The 16,533-nt window shown below is 46.1% G+C and overlaps 1 protein-coding gene across 2 annotated transcripts in view; it reads left to right on the plus strand.

The window, feature by feature from the left end:
• The window catches only part of LOC144149424 (signal-induced proliferation-associated 1-like protein 2), a 137,895-nt gene that overhangs the window by 74,920 nt on the left and 46,442 nt on the right, over positions 1 to 16,533 (plus strand). For both annotated transcript variants that reach the window (XM_077680987.1, XM_077680986.1), the window contains exons 11-15: positions 436 to 542; positions 1,452 to 1,586; positions 3,435 to 3,529; positions 6,262 to 6,407; positions 13,949 to 14,063. In XM_077680987.1, coding sequence (XP_077537113.1) covers positions 436 to 542; positions 1,452 to 1,586; positions 3,435 to 3,529; positions 6,262 to 6,407; positions 13,949 to 14,063 — 598 coding nt within the window. The remainder of the gene's footprint in view (positions 1 to 435; positions 543 to 1,451; positions 1,587 to 3,434; positions 3,530 to 6,261; positions 6,408 to 13,948; positions 14,064 to 16,533) is intronic.

Genomic DNA, 16,533 nt, shown 5'->3' on the forward strand with positions numbered 1-16,533 from the left:
TTTTAGCTTGGGGCAAGTTGTTAAAGCACCTCTTTTCATTTTGCGTACAGTCAAACATATGTTGCTGTGGAGGTCGCGGTCAAGGTTGCCGGAATTCATTTTCACAGCATACGTAAAGCTGGTAGATGTAAAAATTCCGCTTTTAAACAATCTGTGGCTTTTCTGGAGAGCCTTTGGGTTCAAGGTGCTTTAACTTGTGCCCTTTCATTTGTGATAGGGAGCAGAAAAATTCGTCGGCTCATCCTTTAACTCTTTTCTATTCACAGCTCGTAAAAAGAACTTGGGTGTCCTAGGAGATTTTTTTTTTGCAGTGTTGCTGTACCGTCTGTTTCCCTGCAATTGCTTTCACACGGTTGATTGCTCTTAGCTTAGTCTCCTGAGGGCACAATCCCTTAGCCATCGCTCTCTGCCTTTTTCACCCCCTCTTACCCCCAGCGTTGCTGTGAGCCGATCAAAGGAGGTCCCCGTGTTTGGGCCGCCCATCCCGGAGGGAGCCACATTTGCCAAGTCCAAGAAATTCACCGACTTCATCCTTGCCAAAGGCAAGCGCACCCCGCTTCCGAGTCCCTGGGCCTCTTGCGTTTTGTTCTGGTGGCCTGTCTGGTTGCAACCCCGAATAGGAAACGTGCGGACTCGGTGAATTTTGGTTGGTTGGCGAGAAAAAAAGGTCTTAAATGGGGCACTTCCCATGAGAGAGCATGTTGATGCACTGTCAGTTGGATATGTTATCCCTTCTACACAAGGTGTGATTACCTTTCTGATTGTATAATTACTTTGCGTAATTACTTTGTGTGATTACCTTGATGTTGGGCAGGAGCTCTAGTTCAAAGGGAACGGGAGGGAGTTTGAGGACCATCGTCTGTGTATTTTATTTTTGTTGCTTTTTTTTTTTAAAAGGCTCTTTATTTTCCCTAGGATGTCATTTGCTTTCCGTAAACGAGTTACACTTTCTTTGTTTTTTAAACTTATTGCTAACGTATTAAAGTGGCATATCGGTATTGACTCTGTGTAGATGTGTGTGTAAGTGTTAGCATTGGTCAAATATTAAATTCTCCCAACTAGCGAGTTGAGAAATTCGATGTTTGATATCCGCTTTGACGCCGATTTCAGTATCGGCGGTTTACTCCTCCTTTGTTGCCAGAAAGGCAGTCACCAGTGGAGTTCAAGCGAATAAACGCAGCCAGCTCTTCTTGATTTTTCAGTGATTTTCTAAGGCTGGTTCAGTTTTCCGTACTCTGATCCATTTGGTGTGTAGACTGAGGCAGTGAAGCTTCACACACTTGGTTGGCGCAACCTTCGTCTTTCAGCTGTTTAACTAGAACCTATACGTTCATGAACCTACTTTTAAGAACCTACTTGTAAGAACATTTAAGAACCTATATATTATTTAAGAGTGCTCTTCGAGAGTGGTTAAAAGTATGCCTCACGAAACCATGCGCGCACCTCTGCAGTGATCAATGCGGAGAACGCCGCCCACCGATCGGAGAAATTTGCCACGATGGCGCAGCGTACGCGCCAAGAGTACCTCAAGGATCTCGCAGCCAACTACTCGACGGGCACCACGCTCGACTCTGGGCCCAAGTTTTGTGAGTGCTCCTTCCCTACGACACATCTGTACGTCTGTGTTTCGCAAAAAAGGCATGTGCTGCCTCTGCTACAAGTCAGCCACGTTCGTCGTCTTCTGGAAGTTTGGTGCAAAGCACCAAGGTAGAGGTTGAATTTAGGGGAATTGCACAGCAAATAGAATCCACGTGCTGACCGACTGGAAGAAGGTTTTATGCTTTAGGCAAGGGTGCACCACTGATACGTATTCTCTTTTAATTTGCCTCATTCACGTTGGGGAGAACGGGGACGATTCTCTGCAAGACACATTGTGCGTGTGGGGGAGTTTGATTTCTGCTGTTTTGCGGCAGCTTGAAAATAGGTTCTCTGTTAGTTGACAAAGCGAAAATTGGAATTGAAAAACCGACTCACTTGCAAAAATCATGGCTGCTTTTTTCACTATGTTGAGGTTGTGGGTAAGACTCGTATGGAAACATGAACCCTTCTTAGGCGCAAGTTTTATATTTTAGTTTTTTTAGCTGTTTTTGATAATTACGATAACAGGTATCCGTGATTCCTGCAGCGCATTCGATGAAGCATTATGTACTTGTAGAACTGTTTTTCCTTTTTTTTGTGCATCTGTTTGTTTAGCCGTGGTGATACATCCCAACGTGGCGCTGTTCATGAACACAGGTCGGCAAAAGCAACCTAAACGTATTAAGAAAACATGTAACCAACAGAGCGGCATACCAGGGAAACATAACATATTAGTCAAAACAGCGCATGGACTACACAGATCGCTTGGCCATACAGAATATAAACATCGATCGTGCCTACAAACTACAACACACTGATATGCAATTATAATAGTCCATCAACAATTATCAGTTTGCCAGCAGAAAGAGGGCTTTTAAGTAGTAGTCAGTGTTGTGTGTTATAGTAGATCCTCATTACAAGAGACACTGTTACAAGAGACACTTGCTTACAAGAGACATTTGAAAATGGTTTGGTTGGTTTTCTTATGCCCACCATGTTAGCAACATTGCATGCAAGAGACCTCGGTTACAAGAGACACTCTGTTACTAAGGGCAACTTTTTTGGGTCCCTAGAGTAAATTCTTCACTATTTAGAAGAGACACGATGAAAGGGGCGCCTTATATGAAGGACCTTGTGGAAAACTGCGCTGAAGATGAAGCGTGGGCCTGCATCCAAGAGACCGCACAGGTTCCAGAAACTTTTGAGTAGTGTGTGTCTGCAGATGTGGACCTTGTGTGTTCGAGGAGCCTTACAGATCGTGTGATCCTCGTGCGAGTAAATGGTGCCCTAGAGGATGAACCAGAGGAGGGGAATGATGATGAGGGTATTGTAGGGCAGAAAGTGTCGTGTCGGCAGTTTACCTGCAACGGTTGGGAAGGAAGCTGATACAATCTACAGTCCCTAAAACTGCTATGAATGACTTTCATAAGCCATAGTGAGAATTTCCTTGTCGACCCGTCTGAATGCGCTTTGATACTGATTCATAAGAAAGTGGTCACGTTCGACTCCGCACTGTTTTCCGAATTTTTGGTTACAAGATACCTTGGTCACAAGAGACATGTTTCCCGGGTCCCTTGAGTGTCTCTTGTAACGAGGTTGTACTGTATTTGCATAGCGCTTTTACGACTTTCGTAATGTCGTTTGTCAGCCTCAGCAAGTGTTGCGTGAAGATGTCTCTCTGGCTTTGGGGACAAAGACCAGCTCAGCCCTATCAAGATCGATCTTTGTTGGTCATTCTGGATGGAAAGCGATGTGTACACATTAGAATGTGATTAGACCGTGGGGTGGTCCACTTGGGCGTGCTGTGTGCTACCACTGCAATGCTGAAATCGCCCTTTGCGTTCCTGTTGTTGCAGCGCTCCTGAGTTTCGGAGTGCGCAAGAAGGAGAGGCCACGGCCCAGGTTTGTGCCCGATGGATTCGTGCGCGGTGCCATCTCGTGGTCAGTCCAGGTGAGGAAGAGGGCTGTGCGAGTGCCCCACGTACTGTATTTATTCGAATATAAGGCGAGAGGTTTTTCTCAAAAATTCGTTGATCTTAAAGTCATACCACACCTTATATTCGAAGCTCTCTCTCTCTCTCTCTCTCTCTCTCTCTCTCTCTCTCTCTCTCTCTCTCTCTCTCTCTCTCTCTCTCTCTCTCTCTCTCTCTCTCTCTGTGCGTAGTGAGTGAGTGTGTGTGTGCGTGTGTGTATATACATATCGTGACTGCCGTATAATCGAATAAATACGGTATCACAGCAGAGTGCTCTTTTATTGGGGGATACTTGGAAAGGGCTCTGGCAGCATTAGTGCTTTTCGCGTGAGGCTGCCTTTGATTTATTGTTGCTCTCACTAAAGGCAACCTGAGTTGGGTCTTGTAAAGATATGGTCTCGGGGATTTGAAGATGGTATTCTGTAATCGGCTTTGTTCGAGACGCTTTCTAAAGGGTGAGAAATGTTACAAATGCGTCATTTGTGGGTGTTTTGAGTGAGCTGGTCGTGTGAAGTGATATCCCTGGCACTGCAGACCAAGTGCAGAAGAGTAGTTCGTCACTCGGTACCTGCTTTTCTTCTATTAATGTCGGGTTGGAATTTTGCGTTAAAATTGGCCTCGATTGTAATTCACATTTCGAGGGAACGGTCATCACAGTTCAAGAGTGGTTTCTGACACATGCTCGAGAAGAGGCGATACAACATTATCCATTTCAGCTGTTGCTCCAGTGGTTTTAAAAGTTGACAGCTTTTCGAACTCAATAACAGTTGTGATAAGAGTTGCAGGAAGTAAATATAAAGTTAGCATGTTTTTTCAATTTTTAGAGCTTCTGAACCATTTATAATGTTTCGCTACATAATGTTTCGCCATTGTTAGCTACATCTCATCTTGCTCTTTTCACCAGTACTGATGTCATTCTACTTGCTTCGTCACTAAAAACCTGCTCGGCAGTGTATTTGCTATGGTACACCAGGCTTAGGCTTGAGGTAGTGTCCTCTCTCTTGTGTCTGTAGATGACGGTCAGGAAAGAAAAAGAAAAAAGAACATCAAAGCTACATGTGGGCTATGAGGCGCGTTGTAGTGGAGGGCTCCGGAATAGTTTCACCAACCTGAGGGATCTTTCAATGCTTGCCGAGATCTTGACTCGTGAATGTTTTCATTACTGCTTGCATAAAAAGAAACAGTCACTATAGCTGGGAATCGAACCCGCATCCAAGATTGTGTGCTTTGCATTGGCACTGCAATTGCAAGAGGTGTGTGTGGTGCAACGGGACGTCATTTTTTATAGGTTATATTCACTGGTGTGGCACGCCTGCGGGCAACCATGCAAATGCGCCGCCATGATTTTGCCCGAGCGCCAGTGTTGCTGAAGCAACGGCGCACTGGTTGCGTCGGGCTCCACAAGATAGCCCGTTAAAGCACAGTGCATGACAACAGTGATCTTTCCAATGTTCCAAACTATGTCTCACCGAACGCTAATACCTCAACGCCAGCTACTGTTACGTGCAACACCCTACGATTTACTTATCGCCAGACACAATTGAAATCGTCGCACGACTAGGTAGAGCAGTAAAAATATGGGGGGCTACGTATGCGTGCAACTGTGTCATGGTGGACTAAGTCACGTTCGTATTCAAGGCAAAGGCGATTGCCGCTTAAGTTTTGTCACCTGTTCAAGGACAACGACAGAAATATTGTTGCAGAAAATATTGCGGCAGGGGAGCCAAACTGAGGTGATTTGTTCAAAGGTCACTCATGATTCGCCAGCGCTTGTGCCGGCTCGGGAGGCGGCCTTGCATGCACAGGCTGCTACGCAACCATCGTATCTACATTGGCGTACGTGTGAGACAATTCTTGAGAAGCATTCTTTGGTTTATGTACTCAGCCACGATTGAATGGCACGTGTGGCAACAACTGGTGGTTGCAGCCAACTGCAGCATCGGCCACTTGAGCGCTGCGTCGCTTTTGTTTGCAGCTGCGGTTTCGTTGTTTGGGCATGCGAAGTGCTTGACGGCAAGTAGAGCACCACCGCATAATGTGAGTGGATTAAGAATAGATCCGTTGACGCCACTGCCGAGAGAGAATTGGGTTGAAACACGGCAGACAATGCACGCTGGTGTGTGTGTGTGTGTGTGTGTGTGTGCGTATTTTTTGTTTGTTTGTTTTGTTTGTTTTTCTCTGCGAGATGCAGGTGAAAAGCACATGCACAGGCACAACGGGTGCAGTCATGGCAGTTTTTAGTGTTGCCAAGCGAAGAAATCGTCCACTAAACTTTTCACTTTTCAATGAATACCATGAAGGGGGCGGCAGAAAGTTAGGTGGGCAGATGAGATCAAGAAGTTTGTGGGGATGAATTGGTCGCAGTCAGCACGGGACCGGGATCGTTAGGAATCCATGGGAAAGGCCTTTGCCCTGCAGTGGGCGTGGATGGTGATGATGATGAGCGTCCATTGGTAGAATGGTTGCACGAGAGTCACGTGTGCAGTGCGGTGCTGTTGCCTCTCCTGTTTCTTCGCACAACCGTGACCGTGAGCAGTCGCTCTGTGGTGGCCAAAAAAGAATCTTCGTGCGAGTGCAAGCATTCTGTGTGGCTGCATAACTTTTCCCTGCTCTCACTGCCAGCCTGTTGTGCGAAAGATGCTCCGAAACAACTTGCCTGTCACGACTGTGATTGTGACCGGTCGTTGCCCGTTGGCCGTCGTCGCTGCAGGTGGAGGACCAGGGCCAGGGTTGTGTGTGTGACTGCACCCTGGGCGTGTCGGCCAGCTCCCTCGTGTTGTTGGACGAGGGGACCGGGGAGCCCGTGTTCGGCTGTGCCACGGCCGCCGTGCTGGGGTGGTCCTCGCACTCTGCCAGGTGATGGTGGAGCCCGACCTTGTGCAACTGTGCCTCGCAGTGAACCTGCCAGCGGCCACTCAAGTTTAGTTGAGCGTCCGAGAAAGCCACATGTAGCAGTCGTGGCTGGCAGTTAGACTTTGGGTGGCTGGGCATTTGGTGTGTTGGCGATTACGGCACTATTTTTTGGGGGGTACTTGCGAGTAAAAATACATATCTTTAGCTGTCAAGCACTGAATTTCCCTGATTGGCGCTCTGTGTCGCCACCTAGTACGGTTGTCTGTATTAATTTCTCTCATAATAATGCCTGCTCAGTTTTCAGCTGGGCTTGTGGTACCTGCAGAAGCTGACGCTAGACGTTGAACAGCTGATTTTTGATTCCACATTGAGGTGCTTCGCACCCGATCTTCTGGCTTGCTTCAGTGAGCCAGGAAGAGCGGGAAGCTGCTGCCTATCGCAAAGACAGGCATTCCAGCTACGGCAAGTCTCGTTGGTAAACAAAATGGCTCGAATCGTTTTTAAAAGGTTTCAAGAACGTTTTGCTGTAAAATGAATACAGTTGAACCTCGATATAACGAACCTCGATTTAACGAATTTCGCGATATAACGAATTTTTTTCAAGTTTTCTATCAAAATTTTGCTAAATCCATGTATTTTATCTCGATTTTACGAAGTAATTTCGTGCGGCGCTTTCGATTTAACGAAGTCATGGCGAGAAAGGAAGAACGAAATTGCGGTCGAGGCACTTTTTATTTTGCCTCTTAGAGCCTACATTGAAAACATTCAGTACTCGCATTAACTCTTAAAAGGCTAAAATGAAAGAAAAGCGGTGAATTATGCGGTTGACAACAATTAAAAGCGATGAAAGAAGCTGCTCAAAAACCGCTAGCGGTCGTGGACGGTTTAATAGTGCGGCCGCCATTTTGACGTCTCCATCGTTGCCTACGCCAGCGCCCTCTATGCTTAGGCTGCCGAAGGCCGTAGCCTACTTCTAGTGTTTTTTTCTACGCGTCCTTGCTCACGGTACTGCTGCTCTAGGTTGTGCTCGCTGATAACCACGTTAATATTTTGTTAGTTCATCATTAGATGAGTCTTATAAGCAGCATGAGCACTCCAAGGGAAAGAAAAGTGTTCCGAACAAGAGCCTGAGGAAGTGCCGGTGAAACCGAAGGCCATTGAAGTGATGGATGCCGTCGACGTTCTGCGGAGGCACGCAGGCGCACTCCAACGTTGAAGAGCAAGCCTTGTTAGCGCTGTCAGCATACGAGCGTCACGTAAAGCCCACCCTGGTCAAGAAACGCCAAGCACTGCTTACGGACTTCTTCACTACGGCTTGAACATCGAGTGCTGGTGGCAATAAATTGCTCTCCGAACGTGGTCAAAACGTGCTCATTAGACAGCTGTGATGCGGAGAAATCGGTTTCTTTAGGGCTCAGCGGGCATAAAAGTAAGTGCTTAATCAAAATTGACCATAAGATATTTAATGTAAGCTTTCCGCTCTAGCGGGAGCACGTAAGCGCTGCTCCACAAAGTGAAGCGGTCCGTGTGTACTCCGCTCAACTCTGAATCATGGCTTTATCTCGACTGTGGTGGTTGCATCACGCACCCATACTGCAGAGCCTTTGTGCATGAAAAAAGTCTTGCGAAAGCTTTATAGCACCCTTCCGCTGTTGGCCCGCCGCACCCCTCAACACCGCGCCTAAGCCTACCACTGAACGGACGAAAAGAGGCGTAACTTCGAACCAGCACCTCGCCGGGTTGAAGTTCACGGGGCATGGACGCTGGTTCAATTGACTAACAGCGGCGTTCAGTAGTGACCGAAATGAAAAAAAGAAAAAGTGGAAACCTAGTCTGCTATCATATTTAATGCAGCGTTGCGGAAAAAGCATCAGTTTTACGACAACATAAACTACCGTTGGCTATCCGAATTCCATTGCCTTTTATTCACACAATTTTCGCGGCCAGATTTAGTACAAATTTCGGTTTAAGTGGAGAGGTAACTACATAGCAGTTGTTTCTGAGTGATGGGCAAGGTTTTGAAACCTCAATAACTGGTTAAATTAACTGTAAAATCGAAACCTCGATTTTACTAAATTCTCAATTTAACGAAATTTTCGCCCGCAAGTACGACTTCGTTATATCGGGGTTTAACTGTAATTTGCAGACAGCGATACTGGCTTTAATAAGCTGCACATGAATAAAGGAGAAAGTGACGTGAACCATGGTCCATTGAATAGGTTAAAAGTCGCAATTTCTATTGCACAAGTAGCATAAAACTACATTGGAAGTTAATGCATGATATTATTGTGGTAGTTTGGGGGGTTTGGCTGAGGGGCCATCTGCAGATTTTGAGGCAGAAGCCTTAACACTTTCGCAACCGTGGAAAAATGAGCTGTTTTCGGGTAGTCCCAGAAAATATTTTTTTGCTGCCACAGAAAATGACTGATGCTAAAGTGTAAGGTATGAAATGGTAGAAGAAAGATAGGACTTTCACACAGTATTAATTTCAAACAGCAGATGTATTATGAATGTTATCAAAAAATTATCAAAGCAAAAAAGGCAACAAAAAGAAAACGAAATGATGCAAACATCAATGTTACTTTGCACAGGGTAAGCATTAAAAAATTGAAAAATACACCTTGAATACAAAGCCCTTATAGAATAATGCTACAAACTACAAACGTTGTTTGCATACATACAAAAAATATAAGCGCTAGTGCCTATCATGCCACTGCGCGAAGCAGTTTCTCAACGCGGTGAAAGCAAGGTTGGCTCCACTCTATGCAGCCGGCGCTAATTGAATCCATCCGAACGAAGTCGACACCCTGCAGATAAGAGCTGTGACCTTTAGAACAAGCCCGATATGTTTGCATCAGCGCGCGGCAGCATTAGAATGACCCGAGGAGAAAGTGAAACTTGCCCGGCGAAAACCGGCTGACATTCCAGGATGGTTTGACACTCTTTCGCCGTCCATACTAAATTCTGATGAATCAAAGTCGTGTGACATATCTGTGGTGCTACCATCATCCAGAGACTACAGCTCAGATTCATCAATATCCGTCAAAATTCGCCGTTTTCGTGGAGCATCAACAAGCAGTATCGACGCCGCAACCGAAACCACGTGCGCCTGACTGCGAAGGACTTTAAAAATCCCCTCGCGGCGGAAAAAAGAAACTCGAAAGCAAAACTGTGAAATACTTCCTCTTTTACCCCTTGGATGGCATTAGCTCTCCAGGAGCGCTCGAAGAGTGCTGAAATTTGAATTTGTATTCATCGACAACATACTATCGATGGGAATAGGCGCGGTCACAAAAGTGCTAAAGGACGCATCAGGCGAAAAACTGGCATCCAGTGTCAGTGTGAGCAAAATGTGTTTCTAAAAATGGCCAACGGTGCAAAAAAAAAAAAAAGAAATACTAAAGGAAAGACAATTTGCTGGTCTGAGGCTTGAACCAGGGGCCTTCAGAATGCGAAGCTAGCACGCATCCTCTGCATCACAGCCAGTTCTCAGGCACGGCTGGTGAAAGGTGCACTCAGTTAAAATGTGTTGTGGGCTTTGATTTTGAAGCATGTGTGGTGGACAGGTGTACGGAGGCTTGCAGGAACAATCCGTGGGTTCTAATTGCACTAGTAGGGAAGCATGTCTTCACTAATGCTGTAAATGTAGGGTAAACCATGCCGACTTAAACCATGCCGACTGGCCATGTATCTCGTTAATTTACCAGAGAGAACAAGGAAACGACTCAAAGGGAAGTGGGTCAGAACAACACTAACGAGAGAATGTCATACTTTTATTGGTGCTGAGTTCACTGCAGTGTATACTCTCGGCACAACGTCACGATTGTGTAAAGTGGCAATACTGTAATCATCGCATTGCTTGAAATGAAATGCAATGCTCTTCCATTATGACACGTAGGCAGCCTTAGGTGCCTCCTGGAAGTTTTGTCTTCTTTCGAGCTCTTCTACTAAATAGCAAGATGGTTGTGCTGTGCAAGCTCGAACTCCACAAAGCAGCGGCAAATCCACTCCCTTAGATATGTAGCGACCATCCATGCAAAGCAACCCTACAGCTTGTGTTTTGCAAGACCCCTTTCAGACTACCACAAACCAAACTACCAACAGCTGCTTAAAAAGGAGCCATGAAGACAAAACACAAGTTTGTGTTATCGAAAGAATTTGTGTTTTATAGTGCCCCCAGCGCTTGTCCGAATGCAAATGATGCTTTATCTACTGAGAAATTAATTAATTGAAGTTAAAATTTTTATTTTCCAACTAAATTGTGCTTTTTCGTGGTCTGCAACGACATCACAGGGCCTTGTTTACCGTTTGTGAACCTAGATGGCGCCACCACACCGCTGCAAGCCGTTTGCTGCCTTTGGTTTGTTCGTGAACGTACTATTTGTAGCTGGCTTGTTTTGTTCTTGGAGACAATCGTTTCGTGAAACATGGTGCTCGCTGGACACATACGGTCACGTAAGACATCGTCGCTTGCGTCAATCGGCCAGTGTCGTCTGAGACAACCCCAAAGCCCCACAGTCCTGTGCAGCTAAACCAAGCATAGTGCACGCAGTACCAACAGCAGTATAAGCATCGGTACTTCTATGTTTACGTGTGCTTTCGTAACTTCCCCTGTTCGTGCCACCATTCTTAGGGCTTTAAAAAGAATGTGCCCTAAATTTAAGCGCAAATAGCTCGTTCGGCAAGCTTACAAGCTCTGCCTAATTTGCGTTTGCTTTTGCCGCCCTCTGCCAATCGCAGAGCTATCTGGTATGACGTCATAGGTTCTGTCGTGGCAAATGAGCTAGCGGGTCGCATGGCCATTTTCTTTTTTTTCTAATTATGTAGCTTATCTTAGCGAAGTTTACGTTAAAAGTGGTGTCAGTGTGATTCTAACGAGGCAATCTTTTGAATGAACCAAACTTGTGTTTTCTCTTCATGGCTCCTTTAAGGGGAAACGCGGGTCGAAAAAACGCGATTTTTTCGAAATATACCGATTTTTTGTTTTCCCTTGCATTAGCATCTTTGACTATCCTTCTTTCATGGGTAAAAAAATGAAAACGAAATACGAACGAGAACTTAGTGAAAAATGTGTCTGAATGACTCGCGGTGACCCAAGAAATCGCGCAATCAAGCCAAATTTCGGCCAGGTTTGAGAATTTATTCCGCACGGCAGCGTGGCTCGCCGCCATTTTGGTCACTTGAGAGAGGTAGATCAAGCCTTCTTCTCTCGATTGAGCCGCTCGCCAGCTTCGTATCTCCGGGTAAAAAAAATAAAAAAAATGTTTCTTCCCGCTTGTTTTGCGAGCTCCCACTGGGCATTTAAATCACGTGACGCGAAAGCGGGACCGCCATTGGCTCTTGCCGCTTGTGAGCCGCCATCGCCCGCATCGTTCCGTTCGCTACTTCGCGCTATCTTTTCTATTTCCTTATCGTGTGTTTTTAATCGTGAACGGTGAGGAGAAGCGTGACTTATGTCGCCGGAAGCAGCGTACTTCATGCCGGTACAAAGGAAAGCGCAAGCGGCGCAGCATTGTGACGACCACGGCCAATGCCGGCACGACCGGCACCGTGAGGCCTAACGGCGCCGGGCCTTCAAGCGTTGCAAGCGCGGCTCTACCAGGCGGGGCTGATTTTATCAGCGAAGATATCGACTTTATAAGCGCATCGGAGAAGAAGTCGGCAGCCTTCCAAGGTGAGGAGACAGCCAGCCACGGGAGCGGTGCAGTTATCTGTGGAGTCGGCGCTCTGACTGACCTTGAGTGCCGCCGTGTGCGCAACGTGCGGGAAGTGCGAACTCGTCGTAGTCGAGGTTGCGAACAAGCGGAAGGGCCTCGCATCGGTACTGGAACTGAAGTGCAAAAACGAGAAGTGCCCTGCGGGAGTGGCTTCGGGAGTGATTTCTTCTGTTTACTCGTCGCAGCGCGCTGCCGCCGTCGGTCGCGGAGGCCGCAAACCGGAACTCTGCAGTTCCGGTTTGCGGCCTCCCCGTGATAGTTTCGCCGTCAATGTGAAAGCGGTACTCGCTGCACGCGCGGTTGGCATCGGACACGATCAGCTATGCAGGTTTTGTGCCATTCTTGGTCTACCAAAACCACAGCATCAAAAGACGTTCTACAACACTGCCAAGAAAGTTCATGTTGCGGCCACAAAAGGCGTCTCTGACAATCTTGCTGAAGCAAGGCAAGTAACTGCGTTGCAAGCTGGTCAGACTGACCTCAGTGTGATTTTTGATGGTACTTGGCAGAAGCAAAGACACGAGCCACAACAGTGTTGGCACTGCCATTTCTCTTGACACTGGTCTCTGCCTGGATTTTGAGGTGCTGTCAAACTACTTGTACTAGCCGCCACCAAAAGCTTGATGAGCAAGAGGAGGAAGTGTGGCAAGCCTTTCATGCCTCTTGTGTGTGAAAAAAATGTTGACTGCTCATCCCATGCCATGGAGACGGAAGCAGCACTGCGCATCTGGCACAGGACGCTATCGTACAACCTGCAGTTCACTGTAGTGGAGACTGCCACTGCCCTCACAGGGTTGTGGTTCAACAGAGGCCACACTAGCTTTGAGCAAGTTCTCCAAGAACTGGGAATCTTCCCTTCAGAAGAACTGGTCAGACTAAGCAATGCAAGTGACCAGCGGAGGGTCAGGCAGATGTGTGCAAAGCTGACTGCTAAGGCTAGCCCCCATTGCCGCAGCCTGGTGAAACGGTCCCACACCAAGGACTACCCCAGCAAACACCGTGAGGGTGCAACTTATGCAGCAGGAGCATTCTAGTTTTAGTACCTCAATGTGGACATTTCAGACTGTATCCCCACCAAGTTTCATGTTGTTTGAGCAAGAATTTCTGAATCTGCCAAAGAAATAAACTTTCAATTGCGTTTTTCTCAGCTTGTTGTTTTGGTCCGTTTTCTGAGTTTGTGCACACTTATTTTCCCACTTAAAGTTGTCGTATCAGGATGAAATTTTGCACAGATGTTCATTATAACACGTAGAGTGCACAAATCTTGTTCATTATGCAATTTGTGTCCTTAGATATTTCTGACGGTCATAAAACAAAAATATACAGAACAAAAAAAGGCACACTACCAGTCATTTTTTTTTCGTAGCGAGGAAAATGATGATGAGGCTTTTTCAGGTAGATTTGTGCACTCTGCAGTTCATAAGGAACCACCTAGGCTATTTTAAAAGTTTCAGAAAAAATTTTTACTATAAAAAAAAGTGTGCACAAAAAAGCCATTTTTCTGAAAGTCATGCTGCGTAACATTTTATCCAGAGCAGCTATTCAAAATCTGATTACATATATGACCAGAGGAGCTCAATCTCTATAAGCTGTGAAAATTTCAGCCTCCTAACTTCATTATTTAAAAAAAAGTTGTTTGGAGGAGCACGTCCCCTTAAACTCCACAAAGCAGCGGCAAATCCACTCCCTTAGCTATGTAGCGACCAACCATGCAAAGCAACACCACACCTTGTGTTTAGGCAGTATTTTGCAAAGCCCCTTCCCTACTACCCTTAACCAAACTTCCAACGCCTGCTTAACCGTGCCCCTTCCACCCTTGTTTGTCAGCCTGAAGCTGTTCTACCACCAAGGGGAGTGCCTGGTGCTCCGGACGCGTGACTCGGACGCAGACGAGGTGCAGGAGATCGTCACCAGGCTGGCCTGCGTCACCAACGGCTGCGAGGTGGGTTGGAAGTTGGTGTAGGCGAACCTGAGCGAAGCAACGAAGACGAAAGTCAGACCAAACGAAGGGCCGTTATTTTCCACGGTTATCTGCAAACTTCACGAAAGTGCTTTGTCCGAATGTTCAGATTCTTCTTCTGTGGGTCTTCTGCGGAGATTGGTTCGGGGGATGGTAAAACAATGGTTCTGCAGCAGTTTGTGATGAAATCACATCGGTGTGAAAGGCTCGAACGACATTGCGTAACTGCTTGGGCGTCTCTGGGATGGTACTTGCTTATGAGATGATGACATAATGCTCGTAACATTTAGTAGCTGCTCTAATCTGCAGTAAAAAAAATTGAGAATATTTATTGACGTAGTAAGCTCGAATTGTGAGAAATTGTGAGAACGAGGTTCATGAAGCCAGCCGTCAGACATATAGCAATGAGTCAGGGTTAAGAAAGCTATTTACAGAAGAATTTCATCTTCCAAAAAACTGTTGCTGGCATACTGCTATCTGGCAAAAATGCAGGAGTTTTATCACGTTTGAAACCGTGTGCATACAGGAAGGACTACGTATTAGTTGTCTGTATCTATTGCAGGGTGGATTGTCTCTCTGCTTTGACAAATAATAAACATTAATTCATTTCCTTTTTTTTTTTTTGTTCAAGGCCCTCTTTGCACCAATTCTCATTTATTTGGAAATTTTGTTACTTGTCTGGTATGAAAAATGGGTGCCCCTGTAAAGAGCAAATGAAAATCATGTACCCTCCACATAATGATGATGATGGTTGAACATGAAGCTTTTTCATGAGGGATTCCGTGGTTGGCGTCTGAGTTTCGACTGAGTCGCAGACGGTTTGGACTTTCACTCATTGAGCTGTGACCTTGACTCGCACGCAGTTTGGTGTTTTGGTTGCAGCAGCTTTGACTGATCTTTCGCCATTTGAACAAACTCTGTGTTCAACCATGGTCATCATTAGACGGATGGGTGCAGGATTTTTCTTTCTAATTTGGCACGTCCATGCACCCCTCTACCAATCTAGACTGCCTCCATTGTGTCTGAATGGCGTGATTGGATGAGACGTCTGCTTCAGCCACGCAGGGGGCCGAGGTTCAATTCTGACCACGAGAGGAAGCGTTTTATTTTTCTTTCACTACATCCACAATCATCATCATCATTGTCAGAGAACGCTGGCTCTCCTGCAGAGCGTTTTCGGCTCGACGTACTGTATTTACTCGCGTAACGATCGCACTTTTTTTTCCCAAAAAATATGATGCAAATTTAGGGGTGCCGCTCATTACACGAGGTAAATTTTTTGCGACAAAAACTTTCAGCGCAGAAAACGCAAGGAAGTTGCAGTTCAGAAGTTTTACGATAGATCTCGTGAACATAACAAACAGATTAAATAAAAACATAATAAAAACTCCACAGACCACCGCCAGCCGCGTTGCAAAGTGACGCAAAATGCAGTTTTTTTTTTTTTTTTTTTTTTAATGAATTACGGAACCCGCCGGAATGAGTTTGCCGCAAGGTGAGAAGAGGTCGACAAATAAGTGGCTACTGCTGTCACAGTGCGGGACATCAAAATATGACACGGCTGGTGATGCAGCAAGCTTGTGAGTACATTATATGCATTTAGGGAGAGTTTCTAGCGTCCGAATAATGAACTCATGCTAGCCAATATCGCTGAAGTCTGAAAGTCTGCGACAATAACGTAGCCGTGGCCGCTTTGAAAGAGGATGAAACATAGTTAACCACGACTATTGTCATCTAGACTTGGCACACATACGACATATGACTGCGGCAAGTTCAGGGTGCGATCATTGCGCGGGAGATAAAGAAAAGTCGTATTTTGACGAGGAACTGCATGGGTGCGATCTTTACGCGAGTGCAGTCATTATGCGAGTAAATACGGTACTCCATCGGTGAGACGTAGAAAGCTCTACTCTAAAAAAAAATACTTCACTTCGTCTCCAGAGTAGAAGCCGACTGTGTTCCCACTGCGCTTTGCCAGCCGTGAAAGAGTTGGGTGGGTGGACACGTTTTGACGTCATATTATGTGCCAGGCGAATGTGACGGCCTGCGAGTAGAAATGTCTGCCTGTCAATTCCTGCCAAAGGACTACGAAAGAGATGCAAATGCAATGCAGTAGCGAAGAAGTCTTCGATAAGTACTGCCAGGAAAAGCCGTAATGCTTTTGCCCTCAACACAGGACTAAATGCTCCAAGGAACTTTTTGTTGCTCCAGAGCTTCGGTTGCACATTCTTTGCCGGAAGTTACTGTGTGCCTACCCTGTATAGGCCTGATGAAGCTTGATGTACAGGTTTTATCGTTATGATGACGGTAATGGTTGAACCAGAGTTACCGTATCTTTGCACGTATAATCCGCACCAAAAATGTGAAAATTTCAGTGGCAGCCAGGCGTGCGGATAACACGCGGGGTTTTCTTTTATTGCAGCTTCACGGCAATGCGCATTGTGCCGGGACG

This window comes from Haemaphysalis longicornis, unplaced genomic scaffold (assembly GCF_048455015.1).
Source record: "Haemaphysalis longicornis isolate Haplotype H1 unplaced genomic scaffold, Haemaphysalis longicornis Haplotype H1 scaffold_8, whole genome shotgun sequence".
Classification (NCBI taxonomy): Eukaryota; Metazoa; Arthropoda; class Arachnida; order Ixodida; family Ixodidae; genus Haemaphysalis; species Haemaphysalis longicornis.